The sequence below is a fragment of the Podarcis pityusensis genome (assembly GCF_964106645.2).
Source record: "Podarcis pityusensis genome assembly, chromosome: 4".
Classification (NCBI taxonomy): domain Eukaryota; kingdom Metazoa; phylum Chordata; class Lepidosauria; order Squamata; family Lacertidae; genus Podarcis; species Podarcis pityusensis.
Genome location: NC_138027.1, coordinates 102,580,896 through 102,598,577, shown reverse-complemented (window position 1 = coordinate 102,598,577; position 17,682 = coordinate 102,580,896). Strand labels below are relative to the sequence as shown.

At 40.9% G+C, this 17,682-nt stretch overlaps 1 protein-coding gene across 1 annotated transcript in view; it reads right to left on the bottom strand.

Annotated features, from left to right (window-relative positions):
* Positions 1-17,682, bottom strand: part of DIAPH3 (diaphanous related formin 3) — a 118,209-nt gene that overhangs the window by 87,203 nt on the left and 13,324 nt on the right. Inside the window, exons 8-16 of the mRNA XM_081002966.1 lie at positions 16,465-16,601; positions 14,592-14,697; positions 11,488-11,598; positions 10,969-11,087; positions 10,515-10,631; positions 6,551-6,669; positions 6,046-6,110; positions 4,359-4,463; positions 2,398-2,727 (exon numbers count right to left, since the gene is read on the bottom strand). Coding sequence (XP_080859092.1) covers positions 2,398-2,727; positions 4,359-4,463; positions 6,046-6,110; positions 6,551-6,669; positions 10,515-10,631; positions 10,969-11,087; positions 11,488-11,598; positions 14,592-14,697; positions 16,465-16,601 — 1,209 coding nt within the window. The remainder of the gene's footprint in view (positions 1-2,397; positions 2,728-4,358; positions 4,464-6,045; positions 6,111-6,550; positions 6,670-10,514; positions 10,632-10,968; positions 11,088-11,487; positions 11,599-14,591; positions 14,698-16,464; positions 16,602-17,682) is intronic.

Here is a 17,682-nt window from a genome sequence, read left to right as displayed (position 1 = left end):
AGAGGCGGCTTATTTAGCCATGGTTTTCTGCCATTTGCTGACAAATTCCTCATTGGTCAGGTGCTGGTACAAAACCTTCCCTAGATCAAACACTGAAATCCTGAGCCAATGTTTTAGGGCAGCCCACTACGGGCAGCCTTTTTAAGGGACGCGGGTGGCGCTGTGGGTAAAACCTCAGTGCCTAGGGCTTGCCGATCGCATGGTTGGCGGTTCGAATCCCCACGGCGGGGTGAGCTCCCGTCTTTCGGTCCCAGCTCCTGCCCACCTAGCAGTTCGAAAGCACCCCTAAGTGCAAGTAGATCAATAGGTACCGCTTTATAGCGGGAAGGTAAACGGCGTTTCCGTATGCTGGGCTGGTGCTGGCTCGCCAGAGCAGCTTCGTCACGCTGGCCACGTGACCCGGAAGTGTCTCCGGACAGCGCTAGCCCCCGGCCTCTTAAGTGAGATGGGCACACAACCCTAGAGTCGGACACAACTGGCCCGTACGGGCAGGGGTACCTTGACCTTTACCACGCGTTAGTTGAAATTGGGCATTTACCAGGTTCTAACAGAAGTATAGATTTGGGGACACAGTTGGGTACCTGCAACAGAGATCGTAAAAATTTTGCCGGAAAGCCATCTAGCTTTGGCAGGTCCCCATTATGTCAGACATTTGCAGCGTACAGGAGTTGGGAAACGGGTTTTGCGTTGAAAACCCTTAAGGCTGCTGGAACATATTTGCCGCCCTTTGTGAGAAAGAATCTGAATATGGCTAGCTTTGTGATCTCCGCCTTTTGAGGGGAGGTTTTCCAGTGGTGCTTCCAAGATCCTGTATGATGGAATGTGTGCCCTAGATAACTGAAGTATTTGATCTGTTCAAAGTTATGGCCATCCAGCACCCATTTAGACCGGGAGAAGCTTCTTTCGAAATCTAAAATTTTAGATTTTTCATAAGTAATGGATAAACCATTTCCAGAACAGTAATCAGTAAATTTCCTCAGCAGATAATTCAAACCCGGTCTGGAACGTGAGATGATGGCCGCGTCATCAGCATATAACAACAAGGGGGTCCTTCTCATTCCTATTTTTGGAAGGTGTCCATCTGGGTCCATTAAGCTCTCTTCTAGGTCATTTAAGAATAGACAAAACAATGTGGGGGCCAAAATGCATCCCTGTCTCACCCCCCCCTAGTGATCTCGATGCTGTTCGATAACTGTCCTTGTCGACCCTCGGACCTGTAGTTTGGTTCCATTGTACAGGGCTTTTGTATGAAAGAGGAGTCATTTGTCCTGCAAAATCAGATTTAATTTGGACCATAGATGGGATCTGGGGATGGAGTCAAACGCTGATTTCAGATCCATGAAGACCACAAAGAGTTTACCCTGTAAAGGCCTGGTATACTTCTTGGCTAGGAAGGACAGCACTAGACAGTGGTCTGATGTTGAATGGTTCTCACGAAAGGCTGCCTGGGCTTCAGATAGTATATTATGTTCATTTAGAGAAGTTGTCAGTTTGCTACTGAGGAATCGGGCATACAGCTTCCCAATTATTGAGGGCAGGCTAATTAGCCTATAATTGGAGGGTACATTTGTGTGGCCTCTCTTAAAGACTGGGACTACTATAGCATGTTTCCAGCTATATGGTACCTTACCCGAGTTATTTACTACCGTATAACAGTTATTAGAACTTAACCATAACACTACCTGAAGAAATTAGGCCTTGTCTCAACGACACATGCTCTGGTTATAGCCTGGCTAGATCTACTGTACTGTGCTCTACATAAGAGTAATTTCTAAAAACAATTGAGAAACTTCAGTCGGTACAAAACAATGTTTAGAAACAAAAGCACCAGAGTCTATTATAACTATTATGTGCAGTTTATATTGCTATTTCTTTCTGGACACACTTTAAAATACTGCCCTTGACCTTTAAAGCTCTAGTTAATTAGGACTACATTACCTGAAAAACCATCTGCACCTATATGAGCCTGCCAAAACTTTCCCATTGGTGGCCCTGTTCTCTAGCCAATAACAGGAGACAGGGAAGGCTGATGGGAAGCAGAGGCCGGGCTTTTTCAGTCGTGGTACATACGGAATAAAATCACCTCGGAAGTATGCATGGCACCCTACCTAGCAATTTTGAAAATGACTCTCAAAACATTTTTATTTCAATTGATTAAAAAAAAAAAAAAGTAAAGTCACCTATGTCCGTTTTATGGCTCATTTTATAGGGCTCTGTTTTCACTTTAAACCGGTTTTAATGTTTTATTAATTCCATACACCACCTTGTGAGGACATTTGTGCTAAAATGTGAGCTACTGTTCTGTTAATAAAGGAATAAAAATAAATAAACTAATACCAGTGTCTAATAATTCAGTTCTACTTAGAATTTTGCAAAATATGTTTTCCGTTTATTTACCTTTAACCAGTTCAGTCTTTTCATAGTGACCTCAGGTTTAAATTCTTTTTTAGGCTTCAATCCATAAGGCAGTACTTGAGGAGGAGGAGAACACTGTGCTCCTGGCAATGTCTGTAGTGGTGGTGGTGGCGGCACACCAAAAGGAGGAGCCTTTCCTGAACTACTAGTCAATGAAGGTGGCAATGGGGGTGGCGGTGGTGGTGGTGGTGGCAGAGCTCCAGCTGAAAGTGGTAATGACTTGGGTGCTGCATCAGCTAATGGGACTGGAGTCACATGTCCTTCCAAAGATGTCACTGGACAGGCACCTACGCCATTCATTACTGAGCCATCCTGAAAAGCAAGTTTCCGATTTATGAATACAATCCCTAAATATCATTTAATAATATCAAGTTAAACTTATGAAACCCAGCATAACCACTCTGTTGTAAATTTGACATAAAACTGTAAAATACAATGCCAATGTGATGAGACAGTTTAGGAGGCAATTCTATTCCCTAACCAGTATATTGATGGCAAAGCTCATCAATAACATGCAGGTCCACTGTGTTGCTTAGCCATTTGCTACCAACCACAATGCAAAGAACTAGCATTGTGTACAAAAGCCTTATGCAGCTTAGACCCAACATTGTGCAAATTAGTAATGCTACAATGCTGTATGTTATTCATATCACATAACTTTCTCAGACGTTTCCAGTTAGGAAACATAATAACTTGGAAGCCTTGTTGGATCAGACTAAATGTCCATCTAGTCTAGTATCCCACTTCCAATAGCAGCCAACCACATGTTCCTAAGAAGCTTAGAAGTAGGGCACAGTAGCAAAAGTCCCCATCCAACCTTGTTTGTCTACCAGCAATTGCTACTCAGAGGTGTATTGTCTCCACATGTGGAGGCTACATTTAGTTATCCTTCCCAAAAGGCTTCCTCCATGAAATATGTCTATCTTTTGCAACGTATGATGTTGGTCTTTTGTTTTTGTTCTGCTTTGGTTCTTGTCTGTTTTTTGTAAGTTTTGACGGTTTTAAATTTGGAGGTTCAAGTACATTATGTTGGTATGGGAAACTGTCGTGTGACGGGCCAATGGCCGTAATAAAGATCAATCCAATATGTCTATCTTAAAAAAAAATACTGTACTTTTATGAAGATAATAAAAGTATAACGTAAAAATATGAATAAAGCACAAGACACTACCAATATTAGAATTCTATCTGAAATGCATAAATGTTCTTCCTGTTCTATCTAGCATGGAGTAACAGCAGCTTCTTGTTCAAGATTCTCTTATCTCCACATTGGAAACATTCTGCTCAATGGTTTAAAAAAATTTTAGTTTTAAAAATATTGTCAGGGGACTGCCATTGAAAGGGGAGAGGGGGCAGAAGAGTACAGGGAGCCTCCAAGGTGCTGAGCAGTAGCACTTCGTCAGGCAGTGGAGAGTCATGCCTCCAGCGAAGCAGAGGGGGAAAGGAGGGGCAAAGCGAGGCAAAGGCTCACAGACGTTACTGTGAGTCCAAGCACCTCGGCTCAGCCAGGCTGGTAGGGAAACGGACATGCCGCTTCTGTTGCCCAGTTTTCGCAAGGGGGTCAAATGTAAGGAGGGAAGGCGGAGATTTGGGGTGTCTAAGTTCTTATGCTGGGGGGGACGGACCGGAAAAGGCCACTCCAGGAATCTGCAAGTGAGTGAGACAGAGATTAACTTTGAATCTCTGAACTGTGCACAGTTTGCACTTAATAAAACCTGTAAAAGACAGGTCGGAGTCCTGGCTGTTTACTCACGAGCAACTATCTACAGACCTGACAAATATAAATATCATGTACATATTATATAAAGACAACTAAATGTATTTATAAAAATGAAAGACCTTTTATTTAATTGTATTATAGTAACTAGTTGTATCATTATCTGAAAACTTGTTTTCAAATAGTTTGATTAAAAACCAAATTTTAGGAATAAAAAATCATTTACCTTATGCTTATAAACTTTTCCATTTGCTTCAGTGTGAATAATTTTTTCTTCAATTTTTTGAAGTTGTGCTTTTGTCTCTTGATGTGCTACAAATTCATTTTCAAACTGAAATACAAGCATTAAAGTGCTATATATCATTGTACTCATTCTTTCAATGTTTAATATAACTCCTTGGTCCTTAAGCGTTACTTATATCCATTTAAACTAAAGTTCAGCACATATTTACCTGGGAGTAAGTCAGTGTAGTGTACACAGGGTTGCACCATTGAACAGGTAAAAATTAAGCTACAGTGATAGAATATGGCCAATAATAGTGTGACACCAGTGGAAAAAATGACTAAGATGAATAGATTTGAATACTAAGAACATACAATTTCCACAGAAATAACCTGTTATGCACATGACTGTGTGCTCATATTTAACTGGTCTTTTATAGCACACTCTATATTCTTTTCAGTAGAAAATAGCCAGTTAAATGTAAAATAGCTTTTAAATTTGAAGTAGGAGTAAAAATGGTAGAAAGTCAGACTACACAGATGCCCATTTTCTAGTGTGTTATGTTCTTGGGTTACCTTCAACCACTTCCCAAAAATTATGGCAATTCAGAAGATCGGAAACAGGTAGTTTCCCAAGGTACTGTTGTGCAGACACAGACTTCAAGGGGCACTCAAGCATGCTGGTCTTTTTATTTTGTTTTTAAGTGTTCCCCAAAACTGTCTTTCCAATCATGATAATTACCATCTTCCATTAGCCACACTGGGGAAATAAGGACAAATGCAGTACAAATACCTGTCTAGTTCCTAGCAGGGTGAAGCAGGTCCTTTACTTATTCCACAGGTTTATGTATTAGTTAATCATAAAAACCTCTTCGCAGTTTACATAAAATAGACATTAATATTATAATAAAAACAGATATCCAAAAAAAAAAAAATAGCCTAAAACATTTCAAAATAAAATAAAACCAGCAATTTTATAAATGTACACTATAAAACAATTATTATATGTCAGGGTAGGGTTGCTTAGACAACAGAGTTTTAGTAGGCACTGAAAACAGTACAGTGGTACCTCGGGTTACATACGCTTCAGGTTACATCCGCTTCGGGTTACAGACTCTGCTAATCCAGAAATAGTGCTTCAGGTTAAGAACTTTGCTTCAGGATGAGAACAGAAATCGTGCTCCGGCAGCGTGGCAGCAGCAGGAGGCCCCATTAGCTAAAGTGGTGCTTCAGGTTAAGAACAGTTTCAGGTTAAGAATGGACCTCCGGAACGAATTAAGTACTTAACCCGAGGTACTACTGTACAGCAAATATACCTGCATAATAATATCAATGGGCAGGGAGTTTCAAAGTGCAGGTGCTGTCCCACTGACAGACCAAATCCTTACAATCGCAGAACAAATATCATGTGGAATTTGTAATAGCTGTTTGGAGAGGATTTTCATCAGGAGAATGACATGGAAAAGAAGGTTTAGACAACCCTTTCCCAAACGATTGCACCAATCCAGGAAATAGAAATCACTTGATTACTTTTTATGTTAAAACTAAAGTGTTGGATTTGAATCACAGGTCTTGGGCATCAGGCCTATTTTAGCTCTTTAAAATCATGAATTATTAACATCTCAGAACACATTGTAATGTATACATTTAAAGTTAAGCATATCTGAATAAAACAACCTGAAATTACTAACCTTTTTTGAAAATTCTGAAGCTCTCTCTTCAAGTTCTTCTATTTTCTTTTGCTCAATACAAATATCTAATAGGAAGCCAAGGTTTGGGGTTTTAAAACGTAATTTGAAAAGCAAGCTTTCAGCTCCTAGTCAGCCTGCCCCAAGGCTGAGCTCTATTTGGCTCACATTCCACACACAGCAGTGTCAGAGCAATCAACAGAAGATGAGTATTGAAGAATGCTTAATGGTGACTCAGTTGCCCAGTATTACTTCTCTCCCTTCTTATAATAAGACATGTCAACACATAGCCAGCTGTGATATCAGGACAGCTAGAAAGCCCAGTAGCTATCAGAGACCACAGAAAACAGTGTTAAGTGGGAAGGTAATTGTGACCCATTATTGTGGCCCACAGCTATGCTTTCTAAGCAGTTTTTTTAAAGAGGAATAGGTTTGCTTTTAACCACATACCAGCTAATCTTTTTAAACATGCTTTTTATAGGAAGAATAATAATATAAAAAGACTTACTCATTAAATGACTGAAGTCTACATCCAGTCTTTTACGATAACTAAAATCTGGGTCTACTCCACTTCGATGTAAGACTATCTGTGAAATGCACTCTTCAATTAACTTAAAATATAGTGGCCTATACAGGTGAAAGAGAAAAATACATATTGCAGAACAAGCTGAAAGTTCTTCATTCTACAAGTAATGTTGCTTCTGAGAAGCAAAGGTTTCATATTACAGGGTTTATTATTAATATTGATTCAATTTATATCCTGCTTTTCCCCCAAAGGAGCCTACAGTGGTATGTTAAGGTTTTTTATTTATTTTTAAGAAACTTCATTTCAGAAAAAAGCACTCTTGAAGCCTGGAGGCCTGATCAAACATTACTTTCTATGACCCTAGCATTATTCTGCCTCATGTGATACATGCCAGTCCTATGTGGTTTGATTTTAACAATCAAAATCTGATTTAAGATTGAACTGTTTAGTGTTACTTGCAATAATGATGTAACAGCTGACTATTTGTAAAGCAGAGAAGAAAAGAAAACTGCTAAGGGCCTTTTACATAGTGCTACATTGGTTACAACCAAAGTGTCATAATATGTCTTGCCCCACTACATAAATCAGGCCAAGAGAACAATAATATGTTCACATGAAACAAGGCTCTAATGAGCATGTTTTTTCCCCCAACATAGTCATCCATTATGATGCAGCATGTTTGACATGGATAAAGGAATGGATGATATTAAAAAAAATACTAGATTGCTGGATCTGTAAGGGTATGATATGGCATGCATATCTGTGGCATGAAAAAGCAAAGGTCCATAAAGACTTTTTAAATTAAACTGTAAGGAGAAGCTTTTTTGTTGTATGGTCCAGGTATAAGAATCTACTTAAAGGGAAACCGCCATAGTTGCTATCCCTCATAGAGGCTTGTGCCTTTCCTCCTGCATGGAGGAAAGGCTCCCCTTCAGCACCGGGCACTCAGCTCTAAGGCAGGCCTTGCACACAGCAAGCACAAGAAAGGCCAGCACGGCGCCTGTCTGTCTGCCCTGCCACAAGTCTGTCCATTCCTAAAAGTGAGGGCTGAAGGACTGGCTGGCTGGCTGGGCTGGGCTCCCTTACCTGCTTGCTTGCTTACTCCGAGGCCACCTCAGCTCCTGGCAACCAGCATGCCCTAGCCAGCCCCAGAGGCACCATTCGCCTCGGGAGCTTGTAGCCAAGGCCGCTGCAACAAACAGCTGTGCAAGCCTTTGGGAGGCAGAGAAGTGAGAGAGCATCAGGAGGGAGGGAAGGAAAGAGGCCAGTGTTGCCCATGGCACCCCTGACCATATGATTCAAAGCACCCCAGGGTTCCACAGCACACTGGTTGAAAACCACTGGTTTAATGGAACCAAGACCTGATTTCCTAATGGGGTTGCTTGAGAGTAATGAAAAACTGATTTCTAAAATGTATAAAATGTTAGTAGAATAGGATACTAAAAATGAACTGGTTAAGGAAAAAATAACACAATGGACTAAAGACATAGGCCATAATATTGATATGGCTTCTTGGAAGAAGTTATGTGGAAAGGATATGAAATTTACTGCTTTGTTATACACTAAGAGGAAAGTATCTTAAAATGATGTACAGGTGGTATTTAATGCCAAATAAACTGGCCAATATGTATAAAAATGTGTCATGTAAATACTGGAAATGTATGCAGATAGATGTGTCATTCTTCCCTATGTGGTGGACATGTAAAAAAGCAAAAGGTTTTTGGGAAATGATATGTAATGAAATGAAAAAAATGTTTAAATGGGCTATTCTGAAAAGACTAGAAGCTTTTCTTATAGGTATAATAGGGATGTATGTTCCAAAGAAGATGACCAGATTATTTATGTATGTGACAACAGCACCTAGAATATTATAAGCATGGAAATGGAAAGAAGAGAAAGTTCCCACAAAGGAGGAGTAGCTTTTGAAAATAATGGACTATGCAGAAATGGCAAGGAGATTAAGAGAGCAAAATGATGAACTTTTTATAGAAGAATGGAGGACTTTCGTGGACTATTTTAAAAAGTATTACAGTCAAGTGAAATCACAGGCAGGAATCGAGATAAAAGCAGTATAAGAAAAATGATAAATTGTAAAAGAGAAACTTTTTGTAATGAAGATATAATGCAGTAGAAAGGGTTTGAGTATAAACACTGTGGAGGTAAGGGTGGGAAGTCCAGAAGAGACTCATTTTCTAGAATTGTCAATTGGGATTTGGCACAGAAACCACCCTGCTTGCATAACATGATGACCTCTGTCAGGAGAAAGACAGGGGTAGTGTGTCCCTGTTAATCCTCCTTGACTTTTCAGGGATACCATCACGCACTGTATCCTCCTGGAGAGGCTATCTGAGTTGGGGGTGGATGGCCACTATTTTGCATTGGTTCCAGTCATACTTGGATGGCTGTCTGCAGTGGGCGATGCTTTGGGAGTGTTTTTTTGGCACCATGAGGCCTTCAATGTAGGGTCCCTCAGGGCTCAATTCTTTCCGCCATGTTACTTAATATCTACACGAAGCCTGGGTTTTGGAGTGTGTTGTCAATGGTAATCTGCTCAATTTCTCCTTTACATCTACAGGTGCAGCAGTGGGTGTTCTAGACCAATGCCTTGCCCCCTCAGGAAGGGACTGGATTAGAGCCAATAAACTGAAGCTTATTCCAGATAAGACTGAGGCACTGTTAGTGGTGGTTCCCTAGACTGAATAGAGGGGAGAAGGCCCGTTCTTGCGGGGGTTACACTCCCTTTTAAGGAGCAGGTTTGTACTTTGCAGGTGCTCCCAGATCCATTATTGTCGCTTGAGGCCCAGGTGGCCTTGCTAATGCCTTCCATCAACTTCGGCTGGTGGATTACTACAATGCGTTATACATGTGGCTGCCTCTGAAGATGATTTGGAAAATTCAGCTGGTGCACAATGGCCCAATTGCTCACCAAAACAGAACAGTTTGGGGGGCATATAATGCCAATCCGGGCCCAATTTAAAGTGCTGGTGCTGACCTATAAAGCCTTACACAGCTCAGGACCTCAATAGCTAAGGACCGTCCCTCCCCATATGAACCAACCCAGACCTGTCCTCCAAGGCCTTCTCTATGTCCCTCCTCTCTGAGAAGTTCAGAGGGTAGCAACACGAGAACAGGCCTTTTCTGGGGTGGCCCATCTGGAATACTATCCCAAGAGAGGCTTGCCTGGCATCATCACTACATGTCTTTAGATGCCAGGCAAAAACATTTCTCTTTACCCAAGCCTTTGGTCATTAAATAATTTATGGTCTGTTAAAGGGGGAGTGATATTATGATTTTTTTATTATTATGCTGCCTATTATTATGCTTTGTATTGTGTTTTTATTATTATGTTCCACAGAATATATTTTAAATGTTGTACACCACCCAGGAATCTTTTGATAAAGGGTAGTATATATATTGAATCAATCATTATCATCATAATCTAAGTGACAGTTCATGTGTCATTGGAGACAGCTCAATCTTGCAAATAACTACTCAATCTACTCATGTAACCAGAGAAGGGAACACCTGCAAATCAAGACTTCTCTTTCATGATGAGAAAAAGCACTACCTAAAAAAATAAAATAATGGAAGGGAGCAGAGTTTTCTCATATGTCACTTTCAGAATTATATTGCTACCATGGGTAATCATGTGAATAGTTGTTTACAAGTGAGCTTGTTCCAATATATGAACTGGTTCTTAGATATGCTGGCAGCAAAGACCACCTTTCCTTGGCAAGCATATGGCCCATTTTAACTTTAGTCTAGGAAAAGCCCAGTTTCCCTTGGAATTCCTCCTCTTATCAAACTAAGTAACTTGCATCAGTTCACAAGTTATTCCCTTTTCACAGGGGGGGAAAAAACATCCAGGGAAAAATTCCAGGTGGTAAACATTATACAATCTTTTATAATAAATACCTAGGTAGGAGCTATTGCAAGTTTTCCTTACCTTATAAAAGAGTCATTTCTGATCAACAAGAGATGCTGAAGTATAGAAAGAAAATAGCCTTCTGCACTTGTGTCCTTTACAGTGTTCCACACCACATTGTAAACATCATTTGCTTCAGTATCCAGGTCAAGGATGATACAGCTAATTTGTATTCTAGGCCATACAAGTACTTTACTCTTTCAAAGCAAAATTTATTTATTATAATAATTTCAACATTTAAATAACCAAGCTGAGATGTGTAAGTTAAGCACAGCTACTTCATGCGTTTGGCCCAAACTGCCTTCCCTGCTCGCCCAGACCCATAGTCCTGGAACAACATGCACACTCTCATTTTCCACATCAGCACCTCTTACTCCCATTTAAAATGGAAAAAAGAAAGGCATCACCAATGGGATGCTTGCTACCAATCCCAGGTCTAAATTTTTTGGGTTCTCTGTCGTCTTTCAAAGGATATTCAAAGTCCAATCTGATATCTTCTAAACGATGGGAAAATTCAATCATGTCTTCTTCTGTATGTTCACAGAACACTTTTAGTTGAATATCCAAAGCATCATTCTTTAAGCATTTCAGTTGCTGCAGCAGGAAGGGAGAATACAATAGTGCTTAATTAATGACTGTGTATAAATATAAGTTATTCTGAACAAAATCCAATTTTTAACATAGCAAGGGATTTATTTGGGAGAATTTACATTAATTATTCAAATAAACAAATGATATATTTTAAAATTTGGAATACATTACATAAAACAAAGCTGGTACTAAAGATTATTGTTACTTCATTTTCATCTATACATTTGTGGATCAATTTTTATATGTAATCTTTCATTCTCTGTCTTAATAAATTACACCAACAGGGGCTTAACACAACTTTTCCTCAGCCAAGAAAAATAAACTAATTTAAATATTAATTATCTCTCTCTCTCTTACACACACACACACACACACACACACACACACACTATAGGGGACTTACTGGCACTTGCTCTTTCAATCCACAACGCATAAATTCATTTCTAATGTGGAGTCTGAAGTCCAAATCATCAGGAAACGTAACTAGTGCATTGATCAGCTGCATACAGGCTACCTGCAAGAAAAATAATATTTCAGAAGAAAACAGACCAAACAATAGTAAATTGCATGTGCTCAGCTTACAACCATTTATGACTTGATATTTTTTGACTTGATATTTTATTACTAAGAGTGCAGGAGTATCAAGTCGCCATGACATGCAACCCAGTGTGCTACTTGTTAAATATTGCTAAAGAGTATCTAAATCAGGGTGATCCAACGGGCAGCCCTTTTTCGGCAGCCCTCAACAACATGACACACTCACGCCCTCATGCTGCCTTCCCAAAGCCAGGTAAGGAGATTCTGGGCTTTAGGAAGAAGGCATGAGGACTCTGGCATGGTCCAGGAGTCCTCCCACCTTCTTCCCAAAGCCTAGTTAGTGCTTTCCCAGCTTTGGGAAGGAGGTGGGAGGGCTCTAGGACTGCCAGAGTCTTGTGGTTCCTTCCCAAAGCTCAGCACCTGGCTTAGGGAAGGCAGTGTGAAGGCTTAGGGGGTGTGTGTCTAATTTTGGCCTTGCTCCTGCCCCCTGCGTGACAAGGCAGTGTGTGGTCTACAGGTTACGTGTCAAAGTACTCTTGCAGCCCACTTGGCATGAAACTTTGGGCCACTTTGATCCAAATCATTTTAGATGACTACTGCATATATGTTAGACTCAATAGGACACAACCAACACATCTGGAAATGTATGCCAAAATAAACCAATAACCTACCAGTTCAAACAACAAAAGATGAATAAAACAATTTAATTTTTCACCCATGTCCTCTCTCTCTCTATATATATACATATATTACAAAAATATACCGTATTTTTCTGTGTATAAGACGCCCTGTATTTTTTTGAACCCGAAATTAAGAAATCAGTACTTTAAACATCAAACAGAACAACTTTTTTTTTCATTTAGAGTGCCATGGAGAGCTCCTGCTCTGCCTAACCTGGCTTGCCGCAGTGGTCTGCACTGGTTGGCAGAAGTAGTAAGTGAAATGACAGGCCTTCATGGCGCCTGCAGTGGGTTTCTTTAATCTGCCAAAATGTCCAGGTTTTTTTTGTGCCGAGTAGGTGCATGCCCTTTGAATGGAAACTGGGAGTGGAGCCTGTCAGGCAGTAGGACCCTGTGGCTGAGAGTTGAAGTGTCTTGTTTGTGAGTGTGTGAGAGAGATTCAAAGAGGGGAAAGTAAGAGAGGCTGGAGGAACTGGGAGAGGCTGGAGGAACTGGGAGCAGCAGCGGTGACAATGGCAACACGTCAAGTATGAGATGCCTGGGCAGCCGTGCTGCTCCACTGAGGCACTGCATAAGAGACAAGGAGCTGCTGGCTGCCTCTCTGGCCCACGTCACATCTCCATTCATAGCCAACGCAGACAGCAGCTTAATGGACTGATTCCCTCCGAGACCAGCAAGGAGGCAGCAGCGGAGGCCGGCAACCGCAGCTGCAGCCCACCTAGGTCTCAGCTCCAGGGCCTGCTCAGCCCCCTTTCAGTTGTGTGTGTGTGTGTGTGTATGGGGGGCGTCCCCCTTTTTTGGTGCATTGTCTTGAGTGCCTTTTCCAAGCCACATTGCACTCTCGCCCTTTCGGTTGTTTGTTTGTTTGCAAACCTCTCACTGCAAAAGTGACCCTCCTAATTCTCCCTGGCAGGCTTTAGTCGAGCATCGTGTGTATGTGCTTCCCCCCCTAAATAATACCCCCAGGCTTCCTATGCTACTCGTAAGTAGTGTTTTTCTTAACCATCTATGTATGACAACCCCCAATTTCTGACTAAGAAAAAAAATTAGCAAAAAAAAAAAAAAACATTCTACACGGAAAAATATGGTATATATATTTTTACCTTGTATGCTACACATACAATGTGTGTAAATTCTTAATAAATTTCACACATCACAGTAAACCTACACATTAGTACAAAGTTTCCTTTAAATCAGGAGTGGGGAACCTTTTTCAACCTAAGGGCCACATTTTCTTACAGCCAACCTTCCAGGATCCACATGACTGCAATGGGCGAGGCCAAAACAGGTGAGGTCGGAGCTGGTGCACACCCACCCATAGGCAAATACCCATTACAAAATGCATGTAAGAGCAGTCTCCCAAGTTTGCTTTTTTCCTCCTCCCCCAGTACCATTTCTTTTTCTGTTACAGAAGTCTGAGGGTGCTGCTATTGATCTCTGGGAGCTCTGTGCAGTTGAAGGGCAGGATAAAATACTTCAAAATAAATGCAGCACAAGCCATATGCAGTTTCTCATACTCTCTCATGAAGCACTCAGGCTTCAAAAAACAGTTTGGCTTTTTTCTTTTTTATATTAAACATCTATCTTTTTATTAAATTTATTAAATTTCAAACCTAATTGCTGGAAGAGGGGGATATGCATATATTGCAGCTGTGGAGGAGAGGGTTAGCTCAGCCAATAAGCATCAACAACAGCCTTCCACTGGCACCAACACAGGCTGTCTTAAAGTTAATTGCCAATGCAAGGGAAGGTGGGTGTTCAGTAAGCTACACACCATAGCATTCTTACAACAGGAGAAAAAAGCTTTTGCAGTTCTAAATCCAACACCCCAAAGACCATTAGCCATTAAGATAAAAAGCTCAACCACTATTCAGCTATGTATTTTTTCAGACCAAGTATGTTATCTGGGCATATAAGACTTTTAGTGCACATGTTCCACAGTACTTCAACCCCCCCCCCCAACTCCATAACACTTGGGAAAATATGAACTTCTGGTTTTGCTTTTTAAAAAAACCATCGCTATTGGTCTCAGGAAAAAGTAGCTTTTCCAAGTGGTACAGTAGATTGCAACATGTTACTAATGTTGCGCACATAAGCTCTGACATCCTAAGTGATCATCATAATAGAGCCATAATAGAGCCACAAATCAATACAATTGATTGCACAGAAATGTCACTGTCTGCCCATCTGCAAATAGAACTGGTACATAAACCCAATCCTAGCTTTATTTTTAGTCTTCCTTAGACGCTGCCTCTGCTATAAAAAAAAAGCACACAAACTTATCATTTACTTGCAGATGGATGGAATTCCCCTGAAGACCTTCCACAATGGGACAAAATCTGTCAATGTTTTTCTCTTCTGCTGCTGTAGTCAAAGCGTCCAAAATTTTTTCAAGGCTATAACATGAAAAACCAAATAAATAATTTATATTTACCAATAAAAAGAAATGGATTATAATAGCATAAAACTAATTTTAAAGCAATTTCTTTATTTACTGTCCTTAGAGCAAGTTAGAGGAGGACTATGCATAGAGAATTCTATATAAAGATTACCAACTGGAATGGAATCTTTATAATCTATTTATTATTACTTATTATCATCATCATTAATTATTATTATTAATTACTATTACAGTGGTACCTCGGGTTAAGAATTTAATTCATTCTGGAGGTCCGTTCTTAACCTGAAACTGAGGTATCACTTTAGCTAATGGGGCCTCCTGTCGCCGCCGCGCAATTTCTGTTCTCATCCTGAAGCAAAGTTCTTAACCCGAGGTACTTCTTCCAGGTTAGCAGAGTCTGTAACCTGAAGCATCTGTAACCTGAAGCATCTGCAACCCGAGGTACCACTGTACTACTACTACTACGATTTGTATGCCACCCTTTATCCGAAGATCACAGGGTAGTTTACACTACAAAAATACCCAATTTAGTAACAAACAAAAACAATACCCACCCACCCACAGTTTAAAAGGCCAGATTGTTTAGAAGAATTGGGAGAATTCCCCACCAGCTGAAGTTTCCAAACCGTCTTCAGAGGCAGCCCCATGTATAACATGTTCCAATAATCTAACCTAGATTACCAGAGCATAGACAACATATGTTAGGCTATTCTTGCCCTGACAGGGGTACAGCTGGGCCACTAGTCGAAGCCAATGAAAGGCACTCTGCACCACCAAGAACACTTGAGCCACAAGTGGGCTCTACAAAGTGGGAAAGTGCACTCGTGTGATTGTTTCAATGGCCTGAACCATTTGGATGTTCTACAAGTCAGCCCGGGCTTCAACAAGTGAGCCAGTCACATCAACCAGGGCCCTCTGGAAACCAACTGAATCCATCAGCCTCTGAGGGCTGGCACAGTCACAGTCACAAAGTGCCTAAACAGTGTACCCCTTACCAGGCATGCCCCACCCCTACGCCACACCTCCCCTTGCCCAGAGCCACTGTAATTGGAGCCCCCCTACTCTCCGCAGTTCCTTTCTTCCCATACACATCTTACCTCCCTTAATATAAACAAACAAACCCAAATAAAAAACACACAAATTTAAAAGCAATTAATTTTTTTAAAAAAAAAACATTTTAAACAAATGAAGCAAGGCCATCACCAGAGAAGATGATGTTACGGGGGGGGGGGTGTGTGTGATTGCCCTTGTCTCCTCCTGAAACCATTTCCCACAAAGAGACAACCCCCCATTGGACCATGTCTTGATATAGCCCCCAATTCCTTGGTAGATTGAACCCAGATGGGCTCTTTCCCTCTGCCAGCCAAAGGTGCAAAAAGGCTGGCTTTCTTAAGAGGAATTCCAGCAGTTATGGAAGAGGGCCTGCTAAACAGCTCACCTCCTCCACTGATGGTCTCTGGCTGCTGCCACCTTTGAGAGCGAAGCACCAGTTCCCTAGCTTTAACCCTTGTGATTGTACAGATGTTTGTAAAACAGGCCACCATTCTGTACATCTTGGCAAAGCCTTGTTTGCAAACACCACCAAAACAATGTGTGCTTTCCATCAAAAGCTTTCCATGCATTGTTTAAAAATGCTTACTGCCAAGGTATTGGTATTTTCAAGATTAAACTTTAGGTCTCAATACAACCATTTCCAATTAACAACTTTCACCTACTTATTTCTAAGTGACCAACCAACTTAGATATTCAGTGCTGTACTTACATGTTTTCCTCTCCAACAATACATATTGCAGAAAGAAGTTTAACTATATCAGTCATCATGCTGATTTGTTTAGGATCAATTGCTTTGGCCAGTAATGAAAAGCTTCTCTCTTCACCCATTATTCTTTCCAAACCATACTAGACAAAACAAAAAGTGATAGTTAACAGAAAGTAGGCAAGTGCCATCCATTTATAAAAAGAATAATTTCTATTAGTTTACCAATTCTCCTAGCCACTTTCAAAATACAAATATTCCAGATAGGCAGGACTGCACACTATTCAAATGACTGAAAAACTACCATGTAGTATCTTGTTGAAGCACTCATACAAAAACCCTATAGCAATAAGAATAAAATAACAAGGAAGAATACACAAGTGGAAATTTGCTTAGGCTCTTACAATTCTCAGAATATTTACCGTATTGGCCTGAATATAAGTTGTACTTCTTTTCCAAATTCTGACCACGAACAGTTAAAAGAGCAGCTAAAATTTACGACCTTGCAAAAATTGGCTTTTACGATAACATTGCTGAAACAAACATATAGTAAAATGGAACGGGTGGGAGAGCCTGTGGAATTTTAAGGGAGTGGCTTATATTGGGTAGTTTTCTTTTCTCCCCTCCCCCAAATTTTAAAGGTGTGGCTTATTTGCAGGTGCAGCTTATATTCGGGCCAATACGGTAATACTCAGCCACACTATACACACCCTTCACATTACTCACACACTGTAAACGTATACTACAGGCATACACGCAGTCTAATAATTGCCTAATACCGCCACACTGTGTCCTTCCACATCTGTCGCTAAGTCTTGCATGCTCAGTTTTTTAAAGAACCTGGCTATTGTATGTGTGCTATCATACATGTGGGGTGGAAGGGGGACATCCCCACTTACGCACATCCAAGTGATGCAAGCAGGGGGGCGGAATGCAACCCTGTAGTGGAAATGCGGAAGACAATTGTATTTTGAGGAGTGTGGTGGCATGTCCCTTTTCCTTTAACATCCCCAATTTGAGGTCTGCTGGATTCTCACCTGTCAGGAGTTTATTGGGTTCTTCTGTGTTGCAAGTGTTGGCTGGATGCCGGCTGCAGGTAGTGGGAGACTCTCAGCCGCTTTGTATTAATCATGAGTAATGCCAGGTGCACTTGAATGCATCAAGGCAGGCTATAAAAGTCATAGGTGGGAGGTGCCTGGTGAGCTTCTGCCCAGATCAAAGGAC